The 15,586-nt window shown below is 46.3% G+C and overlaps 6 protein-coding genes across 6 annotated transcripts; 2 read left to right on the top strand and 4 right to left on the bottom strand.

Annotated features, from left to right (window-relative positions):
* Positions 1–576: 576 nt before the first annotated feature.
* On the bottom strand, positions 577–2,765 carry F5147DRAFT_731680 (HAD-like domain-containing protein). Its single transcript, XM_041439410.1, has 8 exons — positions 2,484–2,765; positions 1,991–2,430; positions 1,546–1,925; positions 1,392–1,496; positions 1,190–1,339; positions 1,018–1,116; positions 880–964; positions 577–810 (listed from the first exon to the last, which is right to left on the bottom strand). Exons 2-8 carry the CDS (start codon positions 2,307–2,309, stop codon positions 761–763), a joined length of 1,188 nt encoding a protein of 395 aa, XP_041284523.1. The 5' UTR covers positions 2,310–2,430; positions 2,484–2,765; the 3' UTR covers positions 577–760.
* A 1,370-nt stretch (positions 2,766–4,135) lies between these two features.
* Positions 4,136–4,685, top strand: F5147DRAFT_645081 (uncharacterized protein; the record flags this gene model as incomplete). The annotated part of the gene is made up of 2 exons (XM_041433151.1): positions 4,136–4,206; positions 4,269–4,685. The coding sequence occupies 2 exons, from the start codon at positions 4,136–4,138 to the stop codon at positions 4,426–4,428; spliced, it is 231 nt and encodes a 76-aa protein (XP_041284522.1). The 3' UTR covers positions 4,429–4,685.
* On the bottom strand, positions 4,619–6,759 carry F5147DRAFT_731675 (uncharacterized protein). The gene is made up of 10 exons (XM_041439409.1): positions 6,480–6,759; positions 6,328–6,423; positions 6,200–6,279; positions 6,069–6,145; positions 5,862–5,985; positions 5,669–5,811; positions 5,575–5,619; positions 5,230–5,512; positions 4,893–5,174; positions 4,619–4,838 (listed from the first exon to the last, which is right to left on the bottom strand). The coding sequence occupies exons 1-10, from the start codon at positions 6,595–6,597 to the stop codon at positions 4,824–4,826; spliced, it is 1,263 nt and encodes a 420-aa protein (XP_041284521.1). The 5' UTR covers positions 6,598–6,759; the 3' UTR covers positions 4,619–4,823.
* Positions 6,760–6,830: 71 nt separating this feature from the next.
* Positions 6,831–8,751, bottom strand: F5147DRAFT_731671 (putative serine esterase-domain-containing protein). The gene is made up of 6 exons (XM_041439408.1): positions 8,329–8,751; positions 8,168–8,271; positions 7,842–8,117; positions 7,705–7,791; positions 7,498–7,654; positions 6,831–7,446 (listed from the first exon to the last, which is right to left on the bottom strand). Exons 1-6 carry the CDS (start codon positions 8,530–8,532, stop codon positions 6,934–6,936), a joined length of 1,341 nt encoding a protein of 446 aa, XP_041284520.1. The 5' UTR covers positions 8,533–8,751; the 3' UTR covers positions 6,831–6,933.
* Positions 8,752–9,430: 679 nt separating this feature from the next.
* Positions 9,431–12,107, bottom strand: F5147DRAFT_782443 (P-loop containing nucleoside triphosphate hydrolase protein; the record flags this gene model as incomplete). Its single annotated transcript, XM_041442760.1, has 12 exons — positions 9,431–9,536; positions 9,588–9,684; positions 9,745–9,848; positions 9,903–10,192; positions 10,243–10,422; positions 10,467–10,548; positions 10,601–10,851; positions 10,900–11,030; positions 11,083–11,205; positions 11,256–11,709; positions 11,760–11,784; positions 11,836–12,107. 12 exons carry the CDS (start codon positions 12,105–12,107, stop codon positions 9,431–9,433), a joined length of 2,115 nt encoding a protein of 704 aa, XP_041284519.1.
* Positions 12,108–13,821: 1,714 nt separating this feature from the next.
* On the top strand, positions 13,822–14,936 carry F5147DRAFT_748796 (uncharacterized protein; the record flags this gene model as incomplete). Its single annotated transcript, XM_041440110.1, is given in 5 exon segments — positions 13,822–14,092; positions 14,120–14,350; positions 14,400–14,498; positions 14,520–14,872; positions 14,892–14,936. 5 exon segments carry the CDS (start codon positions 13,822–13,824, stop codon positions 14,934–14,936), a joined length of 999 nt encoding a protein of 332 aa, XP_041284518.1.
* Positions 14,937–15,586: the final 650 nt, after the last annotated feature.

The following is a 15,586-nucleotide window of genomic DNA, read 5'->3' as shown; positions in this document are numbered from 1 at the left end:
TTGCGCCGTGCTATTCACCCTCACACTCTGTTTCCCCTTCAACCTCAGATTCCGCATGGCATCCAGACGTCATAGGCGGCCCTATATCCGTTCGAAGTCCTTGGACGTGAGTCTTCCTGAGGGATAAAGCTTAAAGTATGAACCCGATAGCCATTTTCTGAACTTCGCCAAGGCGTTTCCGGAGAGATTTGGCTTCCTTGACAGGGGCTGCGGAAGAACAGATACTGGTGTTAGGCCCAGGAAGGAGCGGCAGGGATACATCAATGAGACCAGTCAGGGCAAATTACATGATATGTGAGGTTGATGCTGAGGCCTGAGGTTTCAAGCATTCGCGGTATTGCAAAACTTATTACCAACAACGTTTTGAATCCCGATATATCCGTTGTGTATGCCGAAACGCTTGCATTAGCAAAAGATTGAAAAATGGAGCGGTTTGGGAGCTACTACTAGCTAATTATGCTTTCTTCGCTTAAGTTCGCACGACTATGATACCTCCCACACGCGAATCATGAATATTACGGTCGCTTCGAACACTGACAAACATGTGTTTGTACTGTATACACTCGGTACGCAATGTTTTAGTATAACAGTGGGGTGTTTATTTCTTGTACTTGCTACGTATGACAATGTATTCTCAACTCTGCATGTACACATCTATTCATACATTGTCATATCTCATCATTAAATCATAAACGTTTGAACACCAGCGTCCCATAAATACGACCAACACACCCCAGGTCTACAATAAATAAACCAGGTGTCATAAAATCGTGGTCAATGCGCTTCGCACATCTTTCGTGTCACTGAGGTCTGCAAGAAGGGGCAGATGTCTATAAGTTCGGTATCGTGAGGATCGTTAAACCATGAGGATATAGGCACGGCGTTGTTGGGGTGGAAGATATGATGCCGGTGAATTGTCGATGATGATGGTATCTGCCATGGGACGTCCGAGTTGCGACAGGTCCTGAAGATAAGGATGATCAGATACGGAATCTTATCTGCAGGGAGCAAACGAACCTTTACATAGTTTCCTCTATAGCGGAAACAACTTTCCCGGAAGAGCCTATGCGAAACAGCATTGTAGATATCGAGATGGTCCATCACCGGATCCGCATACTAAATGAGACGAAACAAGGAAAAGAAAGACATCAGTTGAATTTTATAACCCAGCCACCTGTGATGAACGCACGGAACCCAGACTTGCGGTGTACACTACTACTTCGTACAGCTCACCCATCTGTCGAAGAAACTCGTCTACTCCTGGTCGCTTCTGTACATACATATGGTGCCAGTGATTCTCGATTTCGACAGGAACGACGAAGTCTGGATCTGGTACGGGCTGACAGCGAGGTACGTCAAAAGCAGGTATAGAATTGGAGTGAAAGATATACCATGAAGTTACTATGGACGAGGGTCTCGTCCAGGTCAAGCACTAAACACTTCTTGCCAGCATGTTTAGGCGCGATGGGTGGGAGAAGTGGCCATGGCTTTCCGTCCTGTAACTGCAAGTCAGAAATATATCCATTGAACTACGGATCCACTCACAGAGCCCATGGGAATGCCAGCTCCCCCATTCCTGATCAACATTTCATCTTCCTCGCTTAACTCATCAAACGGAATATCATCCGACTCGTTACCATGTTCGGACGGGCGACTTGCAGAGGTCTTTAATACTTGACCAGGAACAGAAGAACCTGGCGGTTGTACGGCCCTACTGGTAGCGCCCGCAGTCTCTAGCAAGTCCTTAGGATGTACAGCAGGTTGACCTTTCTCCTGCGAGGGTGCGACCGGAACTACTGATACGACTGGTGCTTTCTCAGAAAATTGCTTCACAGAATTGTCCGCGGTCTTGTGAGCCAGTAGAGTAGGACCCGAGCCAACGCTTGCCACCCCATCGACGTCGATGTCATGAGCTCGGGAATCGTCTCGACGCAGCAGAAGAGCTTGCGAAAGAACGTGGCCAAGAAGCTCTCTTTGGATTTCTTGACACGTTTGATCTCAGAAGACTCCAGAAATGAAGCGTGATCTTTAGATTGAGAGCGACACCGGAGACTGCTGCGCCTGGAATGACTTTGGGAAAGGAGTGTGGAAGTGCCTGCGGATTCTTCGCGCTTTTCAAGTGCCGGAGATGCAGTAGATGATGAAGAAATATATGCAGCACTGCCTACATTCTCTTTGGAAGAAATAGAGGGACGAACGCGTGGTGGGACCTGCCGGTCAATGGCATGTGGCGTCCTCGATAATGAATCCTTCGAAGGTGCGGACGCAGCAGCTTTTTTGTAAGCTGTAGATTGAGTATCTGATGGCATGATGATTACAGTCCCGGTATCTATCAGGAGAGCGTTGTCGAACGAGAGGTCCTCAACAAATGACAAGCAGAATGAGTACGAGTGTCGAACAGCAGTAAGCTTGAAGGGAGGTATTGAACTACTGCGATTGTGAACAGTCGATATAAAAGGGGGAGAGTTGATGCAGGGACCTACTAGTACAGACACTTGAAGGCCGTGGTCCAACCGCAACCTGCCTACAGCGTTGCCTCCCGTTAAGCAGCACTTGCGGCCGTCAACCTAAGCGTCAATTAATTGCGGCCGCGCGGAAACAACAAGGCAGCGCCAAAAAAACGTTACATATTGCGGTCTGTCGGCCGTAATGTGAATCCGAACCAGGTACGGCATCTTGGATCCAGTGACCCATCATATCTGTCGATGATCACTGGCTCAGCAGATGCGACTGAGATAACAAGTCCTTCACAAGTTGAATCCAGTATCACGCACAAAAACTAGTACAAGTAGGATGAAAAAATTGCAGTCATTTTCAAATTGCACTACATGAATTGATAGGAGGATGATTTTACTACATAAAGTGACCAATCTTTGGTACTAGCGGTCACCTACATCACAGCTTACCTATGTCAAATGCGAACGTACGCTGACCTTGTTTGTGGCACCCATATGCATAAAGCTTGAAGCAGGGGAACTGCGAACCATCAAATGTCCGAACTGCTTTGCACATGAGAAATCTTCCGTAAAACGTCTGATTTCACATAGAGGTAATTCCAGGAACTGGAGCAACAAGTTGGCTGAACACGATCTTGATCCGACTCATTCTTCTTTAGGGGTTAGGCGGCCTTCATAGCGGTCGAGGTCAAGGCAAGGCAGTGCGTCACCTCATCAAAACCGATCGGCCCTGGCAAGTGGACGCAGATAAGGAAGTATGCGCCGTCCTTTGCGATGGTCAAAGCTGTATTCGGGTTAAATATTGCTACGGTTGAACCTTCCACACTCACCACCAATCGAACATCTAACAGCGACCTTCTGTGCATTGCGTGACGGAGAATCTGGAACTCACGAAACAGACAGCTCCACTTCGAGCTTGCCTAGAACAAGAAAAAACGTGTTATCTTGCTGAGATGGAGCTGGTGTTCCCTATCGCGAACATGATGCGGATGATGACATAGGGCCCAGCCCCGACACCAGTTAAACCCGGTCGTCCGCGTTCATACCCTCGGTGAACGTCCGCGGTACATCTAGACCGGCGGCATGAAATTGAAATGCACCGAGTAAAACGAACAAATTGGTTGCTTTGGAAATCATTTCATTTGTGAGTAGGGGATGATTGACGTTCGATCGTGCAATGAACATGAACGAACCTGCTAAACGTGCCTGAGCGTGGAAATAACATGCGAGGTCCCCGCTGTGAGTGAGGGGCTAAGCAAACAATGAGCTTCATCCAAAAAAGGCAACCGTTGTTGTCGGCTTTTGTTCTTGAGCTTATACTTTTGTGGTGCCAGCAGTTGAAGTTTGGGTGTCAGGACAATATACATCTTTTGTCTCCGCGTAACTTTCACAACAATAACAAGCCCATTCTGTGGAAATTATCTGCGGGTGGTAGTATAAAAACCTTACCTTAACCATGCCATGAGTGCCTCGACCCTCGCTGCTTCGACACCTCGCATTTCGCCCCCCCTATCTAGTGTCATCACAATCAGTGCAACAAAACTCTACCTTCCGGCCCGTAAAACATTGTTCTCGACATCCGCCAGGGACGGCTATTCGTGATTTTCATTCCCTTTCTCATTACCTCCTCGAGCCCAACAAACCTGCCATTCACAATTTCACACGTCCCAGTATCCAACATGGCTAGTCTCGCCGTTCCCCAACATGCATACCTCACTTCCGAGCTCTGGATCGTTGAATCTAAACCAATGTAAGGACCGTCTACGCCGCCCAAAAGTTTTTACTGATCTTTTCTTGCCTCGATCGTAATAGGAGAAAGACACGCATCTCATGTGGTAAATATATCGAACGCCAGGTCGTTCGTGCATGGAAGCGCGTTACTGGTGTTACTCGGAAACATCAGCGTGCTTCTTTCCTTCCCAAGGATTTCATCCTTGTCACTTCTCACCGCCGCAGCGTGAGGTTGGCTTGAATAGTTCCGAGAGGAGGCAGCTGTGTTGTCACAACCATTCACAGGCGGCGCACACATGGACAGCAGAGAGATCGGGCTTCTGAATCGCACACATTCATTTTTCTATCTGGGACATTATATCATTATTTGACGTGGAAATATAGTATTCACCGCCCACTCTAGGTCGTATCACTTTTAACAATACTTATGCTACATTTTTTAAAATAATTAATCCATTATATCCATTGAATAGACAGAGAAGCTACAGTTTCGAACCCAAAGCATGAAACTAGTGTGATTTGGAACTGGCCAGGGTATCAACATGTCCTAGAGCTAGCAGTACATATCATGAGGTCGTTAAATTTACATGTGATTTCTCGTCCGTGTCCTAGACCAAGCAACTGAAAATTAACTTACTACAGCGGCATCAACTAGAATGTGGATGGTAAGCGTGCAAGTAAATGAACATCAATCGAAAACCCTACCCCGCGTGCAATCCGGGTTATTTGTTCCACACCACTCTGCAAACGTGACACCTCATTCTTCAGGTGACCAACTTCTTGCAGCAAGCTGGCCTTTTCAACTGCATCCGTTTCAGCGCGACTTTTTAGTTCGGTAATGGTGTTGTGGGCATTGCGGAGATCTTCGAGGATGCCTAAGCATCGCTCTTGTGATGCTTGGGTGTTCCCGTTTGCCGCATCAAGAGCATTTCCTGCAGCAGTCAGGGATCTCTGCAGATCTGCGACTTGTGTTTGTAGCGAAGATATCTGAGCATTTCATCGCTTAAACTTTACTACGAAATCGAACACCGAAACCACCTACCTCCGGGAGGAACATGTGAGATGACGATCTAAACCCTCCAATGAACCCTGAAAAATATCCAATAGCAAGAGAAATGGAGCCGAAGCGCGAGCCAGACGTTTCAAGGTTCTGCCTATCAGAATGGCTATGCGCATCATTACCAGAAGATGTGACCTCGGTGAATGATGCTGTGGGTGTGGGTGTAGGTGTAGGTGGTGACACAACCACTGGTCGCCGAGGCAATGACTCGGGTGTGGGGAGTCCAATATTTCTATCACTGTGGCTATAGCTTAGCGTGCGAGCACTGCAGCCAAATATCAGTACACTGGCAGTGCATGATGCGAAGTCTTTGTAAATTGTACTCACGGTGTGAAGGGAACAACCCGAGTGTCGTTGAATTCTTCGGATTGCCTGTATATAATAAGTACGATGCACAATAATATATAAAACGCTCACTGACATGAAGTCCATCGAATCATCACCTTCGTCAACTTCGTCGTCCGCGACAGTATTTGCCTGACAATTAGCAGCATCTCTTTCTTGACGCAAAGAGGATACCAAATCCTGATATTTTCTGGAATATTGGAAAGCACACCTAGCTGCCTCTCGTTTATGCGTCAGGACAAAGCACACAGTATGTCCTGCTCGCTTACCTGGAGCAGAGTCGGTGTTCGATCCTTTCCAAACACTTTGGTTGCAAGCGACATATATGCACGGTATTTTTCCCGAGCTGATAATGTTCCATATCCGTCTAGGACTTCTTGAAAGCCGCGATAACTGTGGCAGAGTAGGAGAGGACAACATGAGCGCATATCTTCAATTAACCATATGCTAGCACTTGCATGTCGTAGAAGCTGGACTGAATTTCTATTTGTTGAACCACATCCCGCTGACGGCCATTATGGGCAAAGGTCAAGTTGATGTGCCCGTGCTCCAACTGTGAAAGAATGACATATGAATACAAATCTCACACCATCGTGTGATGTCTTACGAAGAATACGAGCACCCGCCGCAAGTGAGCATGCTGGCAAGAACCTACTTTCAAGTCAGCAGCGCTTGCCCGACGTTTCACTGGATCACAGTGAGACGGACGAAACGATCAGAAATCAACAGACAAACTCGTAGTCTTGAATTCCTCAAAAGATACACTTAATGTATCTGCGGGACCAAGATTGGGATTTTCATCGCAAATGAATAACAAAGCGGTGCAGACAGCTAGTATATCGCAGACGTTTACAGCATATCAGAGTCGAGGTAAAAACGCCACTTACCGTGATATTGCGCAAGTTTGCGACTAGTGCTGATTTTATCAAGCTTTAGGCGGCCTTCGGGCGTGTGTGCTGTCGTGGAGACGTCGAGGTATGTGCTGCCGCGTCGAATGGCAGGCATATTGGGTAAACGAGATTCCAGGATGATAGTCGACTGAAGGACATTAGGTAGTCGCGTAGATTATAAGCCTTTGTAAAACAAAGACTGAAGAAATCACACGCAACCGATCTGAAAGCCCTTTCATGATCGATGATCGCTATGCGACGACTCGCTTAAGTTTATTGTTGGGGTTCGACAGAGAGACACGAGATCACAAAATTAAAAGCCTCCGAATGACAAACAAGCTGTGCGCCCACCGATCACATGCAAAGCGTCTATCTATTAAGTCGATATGTAATATCGTCTCTGTAAATGTTCTAGTTGTAAGTAAACAATACAACGAAAACACAATAAAAGCTACAGTTTGAAGTGATCCGCCCAGTGTCGTAACACGCCCTCGCCCTCTAAATGGTGCTTAAACATCTTGGGGTCACGACAGACTATCACTGCATGAGAATTACGTATACCTTCAAAGAAAGCTCGCTCTTTCTTCAACTGTGGTATGTTGTTGAGATTCTCTATGCACTGAAGTTGACCAGGTGTCAACAAAGGTTGGTATGGAGGGGGCTTTGATTGCGATTTCTTTTCTTGTCCCTTCGTAGGCTTGGTGGAGCTGGCTTTATTAGCAGGGTCAGCACCAGATATCCGCGACGTAGCTATGGGAGTGCCAGCAGGGTCATCATATAAATCAACTGCGGCGCTTTCGAGCTCGCTCTCCAGTTTGCCGATAATATGAATAAGTCTTTCTCTGGTTGACTGCGCTTCAAGATGCCTTAGTCGACCACGAGACTGGTGTGATTGAAATGATAGGCGGATGAGAGCAAGGCAGATAAATGTCGGGAAGAGAATTGGTAGGAGGGCATAAACAACCTATATCGTTGCTGTGAGACGAGGCAGTGAGTTCAGAGGATCTTTGCATACCAAGTTTAAAGGAAACTCGGCTTGAAATCGTGGAGGTAATGGCAGGCGCATGTTACGGATACTCTCATACCAACGTTGTGGCTCTTTCGTGGTTGCAGATGATAAGGGAACCGCAGAGTAAGATTTGATGACATGCTTGTACTCCTCGTGGAAATCACTGAACAACACAGTTAGAATCAACGCTTGCAACACGAACCAGGCAATTACATTTTGATGCCATTCTTCTCGTAATCGCCAAAGGGGTCTTCTGCACTGATGCCAGAAGTGACGTATGGCACAGTCAAGTCATTGATGCTAGGGTCATAGTCAGGGATAGCAGATAAATGCGGCATGTTTGAACTTACGCATTGGCATAAATTCTAATATTAGGAAATAATATCAATGCTTGATAGAAAATGCGATCAGGGTCAGCAAGGACCTCCACCAGTGGCCTTCCTCGTGGTGACCATTTGTCGACACAAAAGAACTGCTCGCCTGAACGGGAAAGAAGCTTCGGTCCCAGAAATGCGGATATCGAGGAGAATGTCGAAGGGAATCTAGGTATGCCGATATGTGGGGTAGCTAGAGTGTTGAAATTGACGGGTTGCACCGTCTCAAAAAACTTCGACTGGTGAAGGACACTAGGCTTGCTCTTTAGGTCATCCACAAGACCGGGGACTGTCACACGCACCCAATGACATAACGAGCAACCAGGCCGCCAAGACTGTAACCGGTGACGGAGAAGCGAGTCACCTTTCGACCTTCCTTCTCTAGGTCCGCGGTTTTCTGTCGAATCTGGGTTTATGCGCACTGAGAATCCTCAGGTTTGTTAACGATAATAAATAAAAATACCTCTTCAGCCACTCTTTCACCTCCCCAGTCGATTCCGTCATATGTGGATTCATCCTTATTGGTTTCAGCGACAAGAACTTCAAGCTTAACGTCACCATCCTCGACTTTACCCTTCACCTCGCGAATGATTTTATTCACATGAGCAAGATGAGAGGGATTTCCCCACATTCCGTGGATCAAGACAAGTAGATGGACGTCTGACATGGTGGAATGGCTGGCAATGATGAGACGATGCGGGTTTGGCGAATGATATACAGCAAGAGATTAATACAGTAAGACGGGAAGCACGGGATGTTATAAATACGTGGAGTCGTGAACCTCATGCCATGCGGGATGTAGCTTCCACGCCGTGGGTGTCAAGACCGCGTTACCGGCCGGCAGCTCTGAGCTTGGTACTGCGCTAGCGTCGATGCTGACGCACACATGCCACCTGTTATGTAACACAACGGGTCGGCATCATTATCTTGGCAATTGAACGACACTCAAGCTTCAAGCTTCAAGTTGGACGAAGCCTTGCACATTTCCAGAATTGAGAGGGTCAAGCTAAGCTTCAACTGGTCAATATTCAATCGTGGTGAATGTCAGAGTTCTGTAGACTTTAGGTCTACTAGACTACTGGTACACTTCGGCAGGCTTGGTAAATTCAAGCGGAGTTAGCCACACAGCCTAATAAGTAATATTTTTTATCTGCTGCCTGCCTGAGGAGAATGCTATCCAGGGGGTGAGTATCATATATGTCGGGTGCGATGAGGACCCTGAGTCCTGACAGTGACAGAGGCAGTACTACTTAACCGCCCTAAGTGGATCTATTGTCAACGCGTGGCAACAAGCAACCTGAGTCTGATTAAATTACGCTGGGGTATTAATCCACATTGTATGGTAATGGTCTCAAGACTTAGCAAATTGTGTGCACCACTGCAAAAGCTGACATGGTTAATCAGTACATTCTGAAGTAGTAACAACAGCAGCACATGTCTGGGACCCTCAGGCCGGCAGTTCACATTGAAATCTAGTAGTAAACGGATTACGCGACTGAAAATATGCATGAGAGTGAGTGGTACAAAATAATCTGGGGTATTGTTATGGTCTCGGTATCTGGCCATTAAATGAAAGGTTTCGCTTGAAGATTCCAAATACGAGCATACTCTCCCCCTTTCTTCATGAGTTCAACATGCGTTCCTTTTTCCTGGACAGTTTCGTCGATGTACCTGCGGCGACCACGTCAGCAAGCCTTGGTGTTCGAGCAGACAGAAACTCACAAAATGAGGTCGGCATATTGGGTGAGATTTCCAAACCGGTGAGTGGAGAATATCATGGTCTTGTTACACCTCAACTTCCGTAGACGCTCGAAGAGATCTATTTCCATCAGTCATGACTACATCCAAATTGGCATCTCGAAGAAAAAAGAGAGCGCACCATGTTCGGCCATAGGATCTAGGGAGGCACTCGGCTCGTCGAATAACAGCATGCCAGCAGAAGACTCAGTTTCAGAGACCAACGAGCGCATGAATGTGCGGGAGCTATTTGAATAGTCCATATCGAGACCTGAGAAGTCAAGGTATGGTAACACGTACATTGCAAGCCGCTGCGCCTGCCCGCGGCTGATTTGAATGCCTGGAGCTCCGGTGATATGGACACTGTCAATGATATTCCGTGACGAGGAGCCAACGGGATGCCCGAAGAGCGTCGTAGTACCTTCAGGAAGGTCCCCATAGTAATCATCCACGAGGCGGTCGAGATAAGTATCAAATCCATGAGGGAGCTCATCGATGAAGTCTTCTGCGCCGCCGAGACGGGCGGCTTCGCGAACCTTGTCATCCTCATGTGCAAGGGCGGGGTTGCCAAGCCCAATGTTCTCGCGCATCTGCGTGTGCGTTAAATATATCGCTTCCAGGATGCACGAGTATGGCTTACTGAGAGAGGGAATTGCGAATAGTCTTGGAAGAGGATGGACATAGCAGCACGGAGGTCAGCAAGTTTCAAGGTTTTGATGTCACGGTCGTCGATAAGGATGGTGCCCTCCGTTGGGTCGTAGATGCGGGAGATCAGGTTCAAGATCGTACTCTTTCCAGAGCCGTTCACACCAACAATGACCTGCTATTGTGATTAGAGAGCACCACAAAAGTAGATAAACTTACGCATAGCTGACCAGCCTCGATCTTGAACGATACATTCCGTAGAGCACACCTGTCTCGACCAGGGTACTGGAACGAAACATTCCTGACATATATGCATTAGAAATAATTCTATGAAGTAACGAATACCAATCAACTTGAATTCAACAGAAATGCCATTTGCAAGAGATTGTTGGTTCTCGGGGAACGGTTCCGTACCATCCACAACCTGATTTCGTATGTTCTCTATCTCATAAAGATCGCGTATTTGGGCCAAGTTGGTCGTAAGAATGGAAAACATGCTGGATATCGAGAAATATGGATCAAAGGCTTGCTTGATCCATATGAGTGATGCCAAGGAGACGGGAGTGGTCGTTGGATTTTTCACTACGCGCAAGGAGAAGACAATCTAATTGACTTAGTCGGCTTTGTCAACTCTGAGGTCAACTCCACGTACCTGAGGTAACACATGCATTGTTTCTCGGATGATGAACGTGATGCTCAGACAGTCCTTGAAAGAACGAAATCGTTTCAGTTCTGGGAATTCAACCGCATCGTGACCGATGCGCTGAGATGCTTCGCGAAATCCTGGTCTCGATCAAGTCAGCATAAGATTGTCCGGTAAGGCGCGTCGACATACGTGCACTAATGTGTTCGCTGAAGTTGCCTGCGACAAACTCTCGACGGTGTGAGGACCCAGTAATGAGTTCCTTCAGACCTTGCATGCAAATCAAATTCTCGTTGGTCGTTGTCGCGGCCCAAACTACATATCTGGCTTAAACAAAGGCTTAGAAGCATCAGCTGTTGACATACCCAAGGATCCGACCACTGCTTTTCCCGTGCTGTCCCAGGGCAATAAATATTGCAAAAAACTGAGAACCACGAGAAGTAGACCATCCTGTTGTTCCCACATGACTGTACTCAGAACCAAAAGGCAAGAGAGCAGACGAATAAGTATTATTGCGATGTGCGTCAACATCTCAATAGTGTTCCAAACCGACGAAGTATGCCAAAAAGCTAAGCCAATGTTGAGGTCGCTCACTGCGTGCGAGCGATAAAGAGTTTGAAATGCGAGCAGGTCGAGGCGGACAGTTGAGAGAAGCATGCGTTCATTGTAGAATTGTTTGATGTACAACCTCAGACGAGGCATCATGGAGTCTCGGGAGTATTTGAGAAAGCGCATAGCAACTGCGCATATGATATGTGCTGCCGAAAAATGTACGAGCACCGTTGTGTCCACAGTACGTGCCTCCATTACGCTCTCTACCTAGTGCGAAATAAGTTGGCAGTGGTAGATGAAAGTGAAAGGGACATTACAAGGCGGAGCAATTGTCCGGAGTACCTGCGCAACGACGTTATGGATGTATAGGGAAGTCGCATCGTTATGACGTACCACAGAGAAACAGCGGGTATGAGGGAAGCTAAAACCTCTACTACAAGGTATGCGGGGAGAAGGATGGAGCATCGTTTGATGCTGAGTACATCCTTGAACATGCGAACTAGAAGTGGAACACTGTAGATTATCGGGGTATATGTCTGCAATATCGATGAGACTCGGTTGCGTGCCAGTGTTTGGCGTGCCTCGTAGAGATCCCATATACCGATGCGGGTATGCTTGAAACGACGAGTGTCCTTGTGGTCGAATTCTCCTGTGTGTGCTTTCATTGGTCTCTCTCTCTCGATGGTGAAAGAATACAAAGTGGGCTAAAGTCGGAGAACATCCGTAAGCCAACTTAAAGAGAGGCGTCCTCAGGTACACCGCGAAATCCAGTTAGATCGTACGTCCTCAAAGCTTGGGAAAGCCAACAATATTAATATGGTCAAAGCTGGCGAATGTTGGCTGGTTGATCATGCATGCCGCAGCGTGTATGCATAATAAACCTCGCATAGGTTAGTAGCTTGGAGCAGCCGCCCCAGAGATTGGTTGATAAGAACTATATAAGGAACATGTGGACTTTCTGATCAAACGTTAACTTGAACGTGGACGTATACCAGGACCTAGAATAGGTACTGGTTTACCAATTTTAATTGTCTGTCCGCACGATCATCCCAGGCCTGCAGGGTCCGGTCTTAGTCATCATTCGATTCTCTCCTTTCTCTCTTTGGTTTTGACCATCAGCTTCTGCTGTCCGTGATATAATATTTTCAACACATAACTTCGTTTTTTTGCATGGCATCTAGTTCGTCAATTACAAACCTTTCTCTCTCTGTTCCTCCTGCTTCGCTTGTTATCTCCGACGAAGAGTTTCCCAACGACGGGAATTCTATAGTGACATCATGCGTTTTACGCAAGTACTTTGGGTTTTTTGAGGTTTCTCGAGAGCGCCTATTGGCGTTGAGACAGTATCCTGCGGGTGTTTTGTTGCCTGTTGCCATAGCGAGTCTGCAGCAACTCATGGAGAATTGTCTGATGTTTACTAGGGAGCAATATGCTTTGATTGCGTCTGCACATGCGGTCTGTGTCATGTCCATACATCGTAAGGATCATATCCGTGACATGTTGCGTGTGCATGTATGTAACGTGGATTGTATATCTAATCTACCTGTTTTTAAGCTCTTGAAAGTTCTGCGACGAGATTTTTCGAATCAGATTCTTCCTGATCCTTTTTGTAACAGTTCTCATCAGGCAAATGCCATTGCGCATCGTGAGAGTCGTGCAGTGCTTAGTGAAACACAACGCTCGGATATTTTGGCTCGAGATGCGGATTCCCATTATGAAAGTTGTCGAGTACATGCTCAAACTGTTTCAGATAGTATTGAATTTCCATCGATTCGTACCTTTGAAGAGAAACGGGATATCATTATGCAGTTTCAAGCTGAAATGTCACCTGAAGCACTGAAACAAGGAGCATGTGCTGTTTGTGCGCATAATCTCCTCATCAGTGATCTTCATTGTGTGGATATTCATAAGGTGCCACTCCATTTGTTGCACAATGATTGTTTACCAGAACATATGCTGCCGCACAGTTACGATTTGGAGATGTACAGTCGTGCCATCTTGTACCCTAAAGGTATGAAATCTTGTTGGTCTTTCTCTGACTTATTTATGTGTTGTGTGTGTTGTGCCGCATTGACAAATAAGCCGCCAAGGCAACCAGTCAACTCATTAGCTAATTTTCAGTACTATGCTCATGATAGATTACCAGATAATATTCGACATGCATTCACTCATGCCTCCGTGTATGATTTGATGCTTATTTCTCGTGCTCAGGCGTCCCAGATCACTCATTTTTATAGCTACAAGTCGTCGACAGCACAATATCGTCCAGTGGAACAGATCTCTCAGCAGTACAATAAAGGAAATGTGGCCGTCAGACCCCAAGATTCTGTCAAGCTTTATTCTATGTTGCCTCCCAGTTACGATGAGCTTCGAGATGCCATGTGCGTCGTCTTTAGTGGTCAGAAAGAATGGCCTTCGTGTGACACGGTGAAACAATTGCGGCCCATACTGGTCACCAAGAGTAGAGTGCGTATACTCATCGAATTTTTAATCACTAATAATCCATGGTATCAGAAAAGTGGTGTTGCCTACAGTCCACGAAATATGGACTCACTGTTCGACAATGTCGATGCGGATGTTGATTGCAGTGTTCCCGCAACATTGGAAGTGTGTCATTTGCCGCGAGGAGGTGACACACCCGACAGCACATGTTTTGAAGGCCTCGAGTCGTGAGAAGTTGATGTGCCAGAAGATGATGCATCAGAAGACATTGTTATGGAAGCAGTGGGATTTACTCAAGGAGACCACTCATCACAGAGCAGAGAAAAGATGAAACTGCATGCATTAGCTTATGTCTTAGATCGGAAGTGTTTCCTTCTTTCTCGGACTGGTGTTAGCTTCATTGCGGATAATGATCCTGGATTAATGTCTTACCTATTCCCTCATATTGATCCTTGGGATATTGGAGGTTTTTTTTCATTGTGGACGTACATCGAAGCAACATCTTTCGATGGAAGCTCAGGTTCGCAACTTATTGCTTCAAGATGATTCTCCGTTTCGAAAGGACACTAATTTTGCCTTTATATGTTGGAATATGATTCAAAAAAGAGAAATCAGTAGCAATACTACCTTTCGAGTCTGCGCATCTCAGCAACAGAGTTTGGTAAGAGAATTAAAAGACGTTGGTCCATCTTTGACTGCATTGGCTGAGAAATGGACGTGTTCAATCCATGAAAAACCATCTACCACTCAAGAGAAAAAAGCTGCGTGCATTCTGCGTCGTTTGCAATCGTCAACAAAAAATCTGAGAGGAAGTATTGGATATAAGTTGTGTCGTCGTAATGAAATTCGTGCTCTTATGAAAAAATATTGTACACCGGCGTTATTCATGATGCTCAATCCACATGATTTAACTAGTCATATAGTTTCTTCAATCGTAGATATAGAATTGGATCAATGGATGACCATGTCGTCGTTTGAGCGAGCTAAGGTGATTGCTGTTCGGCCAGATGCTGCGGCACTCGCATTCGACTTACAAATTCAGGCATTCCTAAATATCATTTTGAAATATAAGCATGGACCAGGCATTTTTGGTCACTGTCAAGCGTATTACGGTATGGTCGAAGCGCAAGGAAGAGGGACACTGCATTGTCATATGTTATTATGGATCGCTGGCAATCCGAGTCCCCAGGCATTGCGTGATCGACTTGCATCTGATGCGAGCTTCAAATCTAATATGTTTCAGTGGCTAGAGAATATTATTAGCTGCAAGCTTCCATATGATAAGGGTCCTGTACCTGAAACATCGCCCAATGATGCATGCAAACCTGTGCGCACACACGAACTCGACCCAAGGCTAGAACGATCCCCACAAGTAGCTGAAATGGATGCAAAATCCTTTGAATATGAATTCAAAAAGTTTTTGAGTCGTCTTGCTGTAGAATGTAACTGGCACATTCATAGCGAGACATGTTATAAGCATCTAAAAAATGGACAAAAAAAAGGAGATTCAACTTGTCGAATGCGTCTCGATGGCTCTGTGCAGGACGTCACGACTATTGACATTGAAACTGGCTCTATTGAGTTGCGACGATGGAGAGGTCGAGTGAATAATTGTTTCTCCTACAGTGCAATACAGACACTCAGTTCATTGGATCAGGTGAAGCTGCGAAGGCAGCAGTATTTTATATCACCGCCCTCCGGG

The sequence above is a fragment of the Suillus discolor genome, assembly GCF_016758755.1.
Source record: "Suillus discolor strain FC423 chromosome Unknown F5147scaffold_213, whole genome shotgun sequence".
Lineage (NCBI taxonomy): Eukaryota > Fungi > Basidiomycota > Agaricomycetes > Boletales > Suillaceae > Suillus > Suillus discolor.
This window is presented reverse-complemented; position numbering and strand designations above follow the sequence as displayed.

Excerpts from the sequence above, each read along its gene's own strand:
- F5147DRAFT_731675 (XM_041439409.1), bottom strand. The coding sequence starts at position 6,597 with ATGCCTGCCATTCGACGCGGCAGCACATACCTCGACGTCTCCACGACA. Across the intron at positions 6,146-6,199 it reads GGCGGGTGCTCGTATTCTTC|TTGGAGCACGGGCACATCAA; the intron begins GTAAGACATCAC and ends ATTCTTTCACAG. Across the intron at positions 5,986-6,068 it reads GTTCAACAAATAGAAATTCA|TTATCGCGGCTTTCAAGAAG; the intron begins GTCCAGCTTCTA and ends ACTCTGCCACAG.
- F5147DRAFT_731680 (XM_041439410.1), bottom strand. The coding sequence starts at position 2,309 with ATGCCATCAGATACTCAATCTACAGCTTACAAAAAAGCTGCTGCGTCC. Across the intron at positions 1,926-1,990 it reads GGAGTCTTCTGAGATCAAAC|ACGATTCCCGAGCTCATGAC; the intron begins GTGTCAAGAAAT and ends TGCTGCGTCGAG. Across the intron at positions 811-879 it reads TCTTCCACCCCAACAACGCC|ACCTCAGTGACACGAAAGAT; the intron begins GTGCCTATATCC and ends CCCTTCTTGCAG.
- F5147DRAFT_731671 (XM_041439408.1), bottom strand. The coding sequence starts at position 8,532 with ATGTCAGACGTCCATCTACTTGTCTTGATCCACGGAATGTGGGGAAAT. Across the intron at positions 8,118-8,167 it reads GTTGCTCGTTATGTCATTGG|TGTCCTTCACCAGTCGAAGT; the intron begins GTGCGTGTGACA and ends GAGCAAGCCTAG. Across the intron at positions 7,447-7,497 it reads CCGAGTTTCCTTTAAACTTG|GTTGTTTATGCCCTCCTACC; the intron begins GTATGCAAAGAT and ends GCAACGATATAG.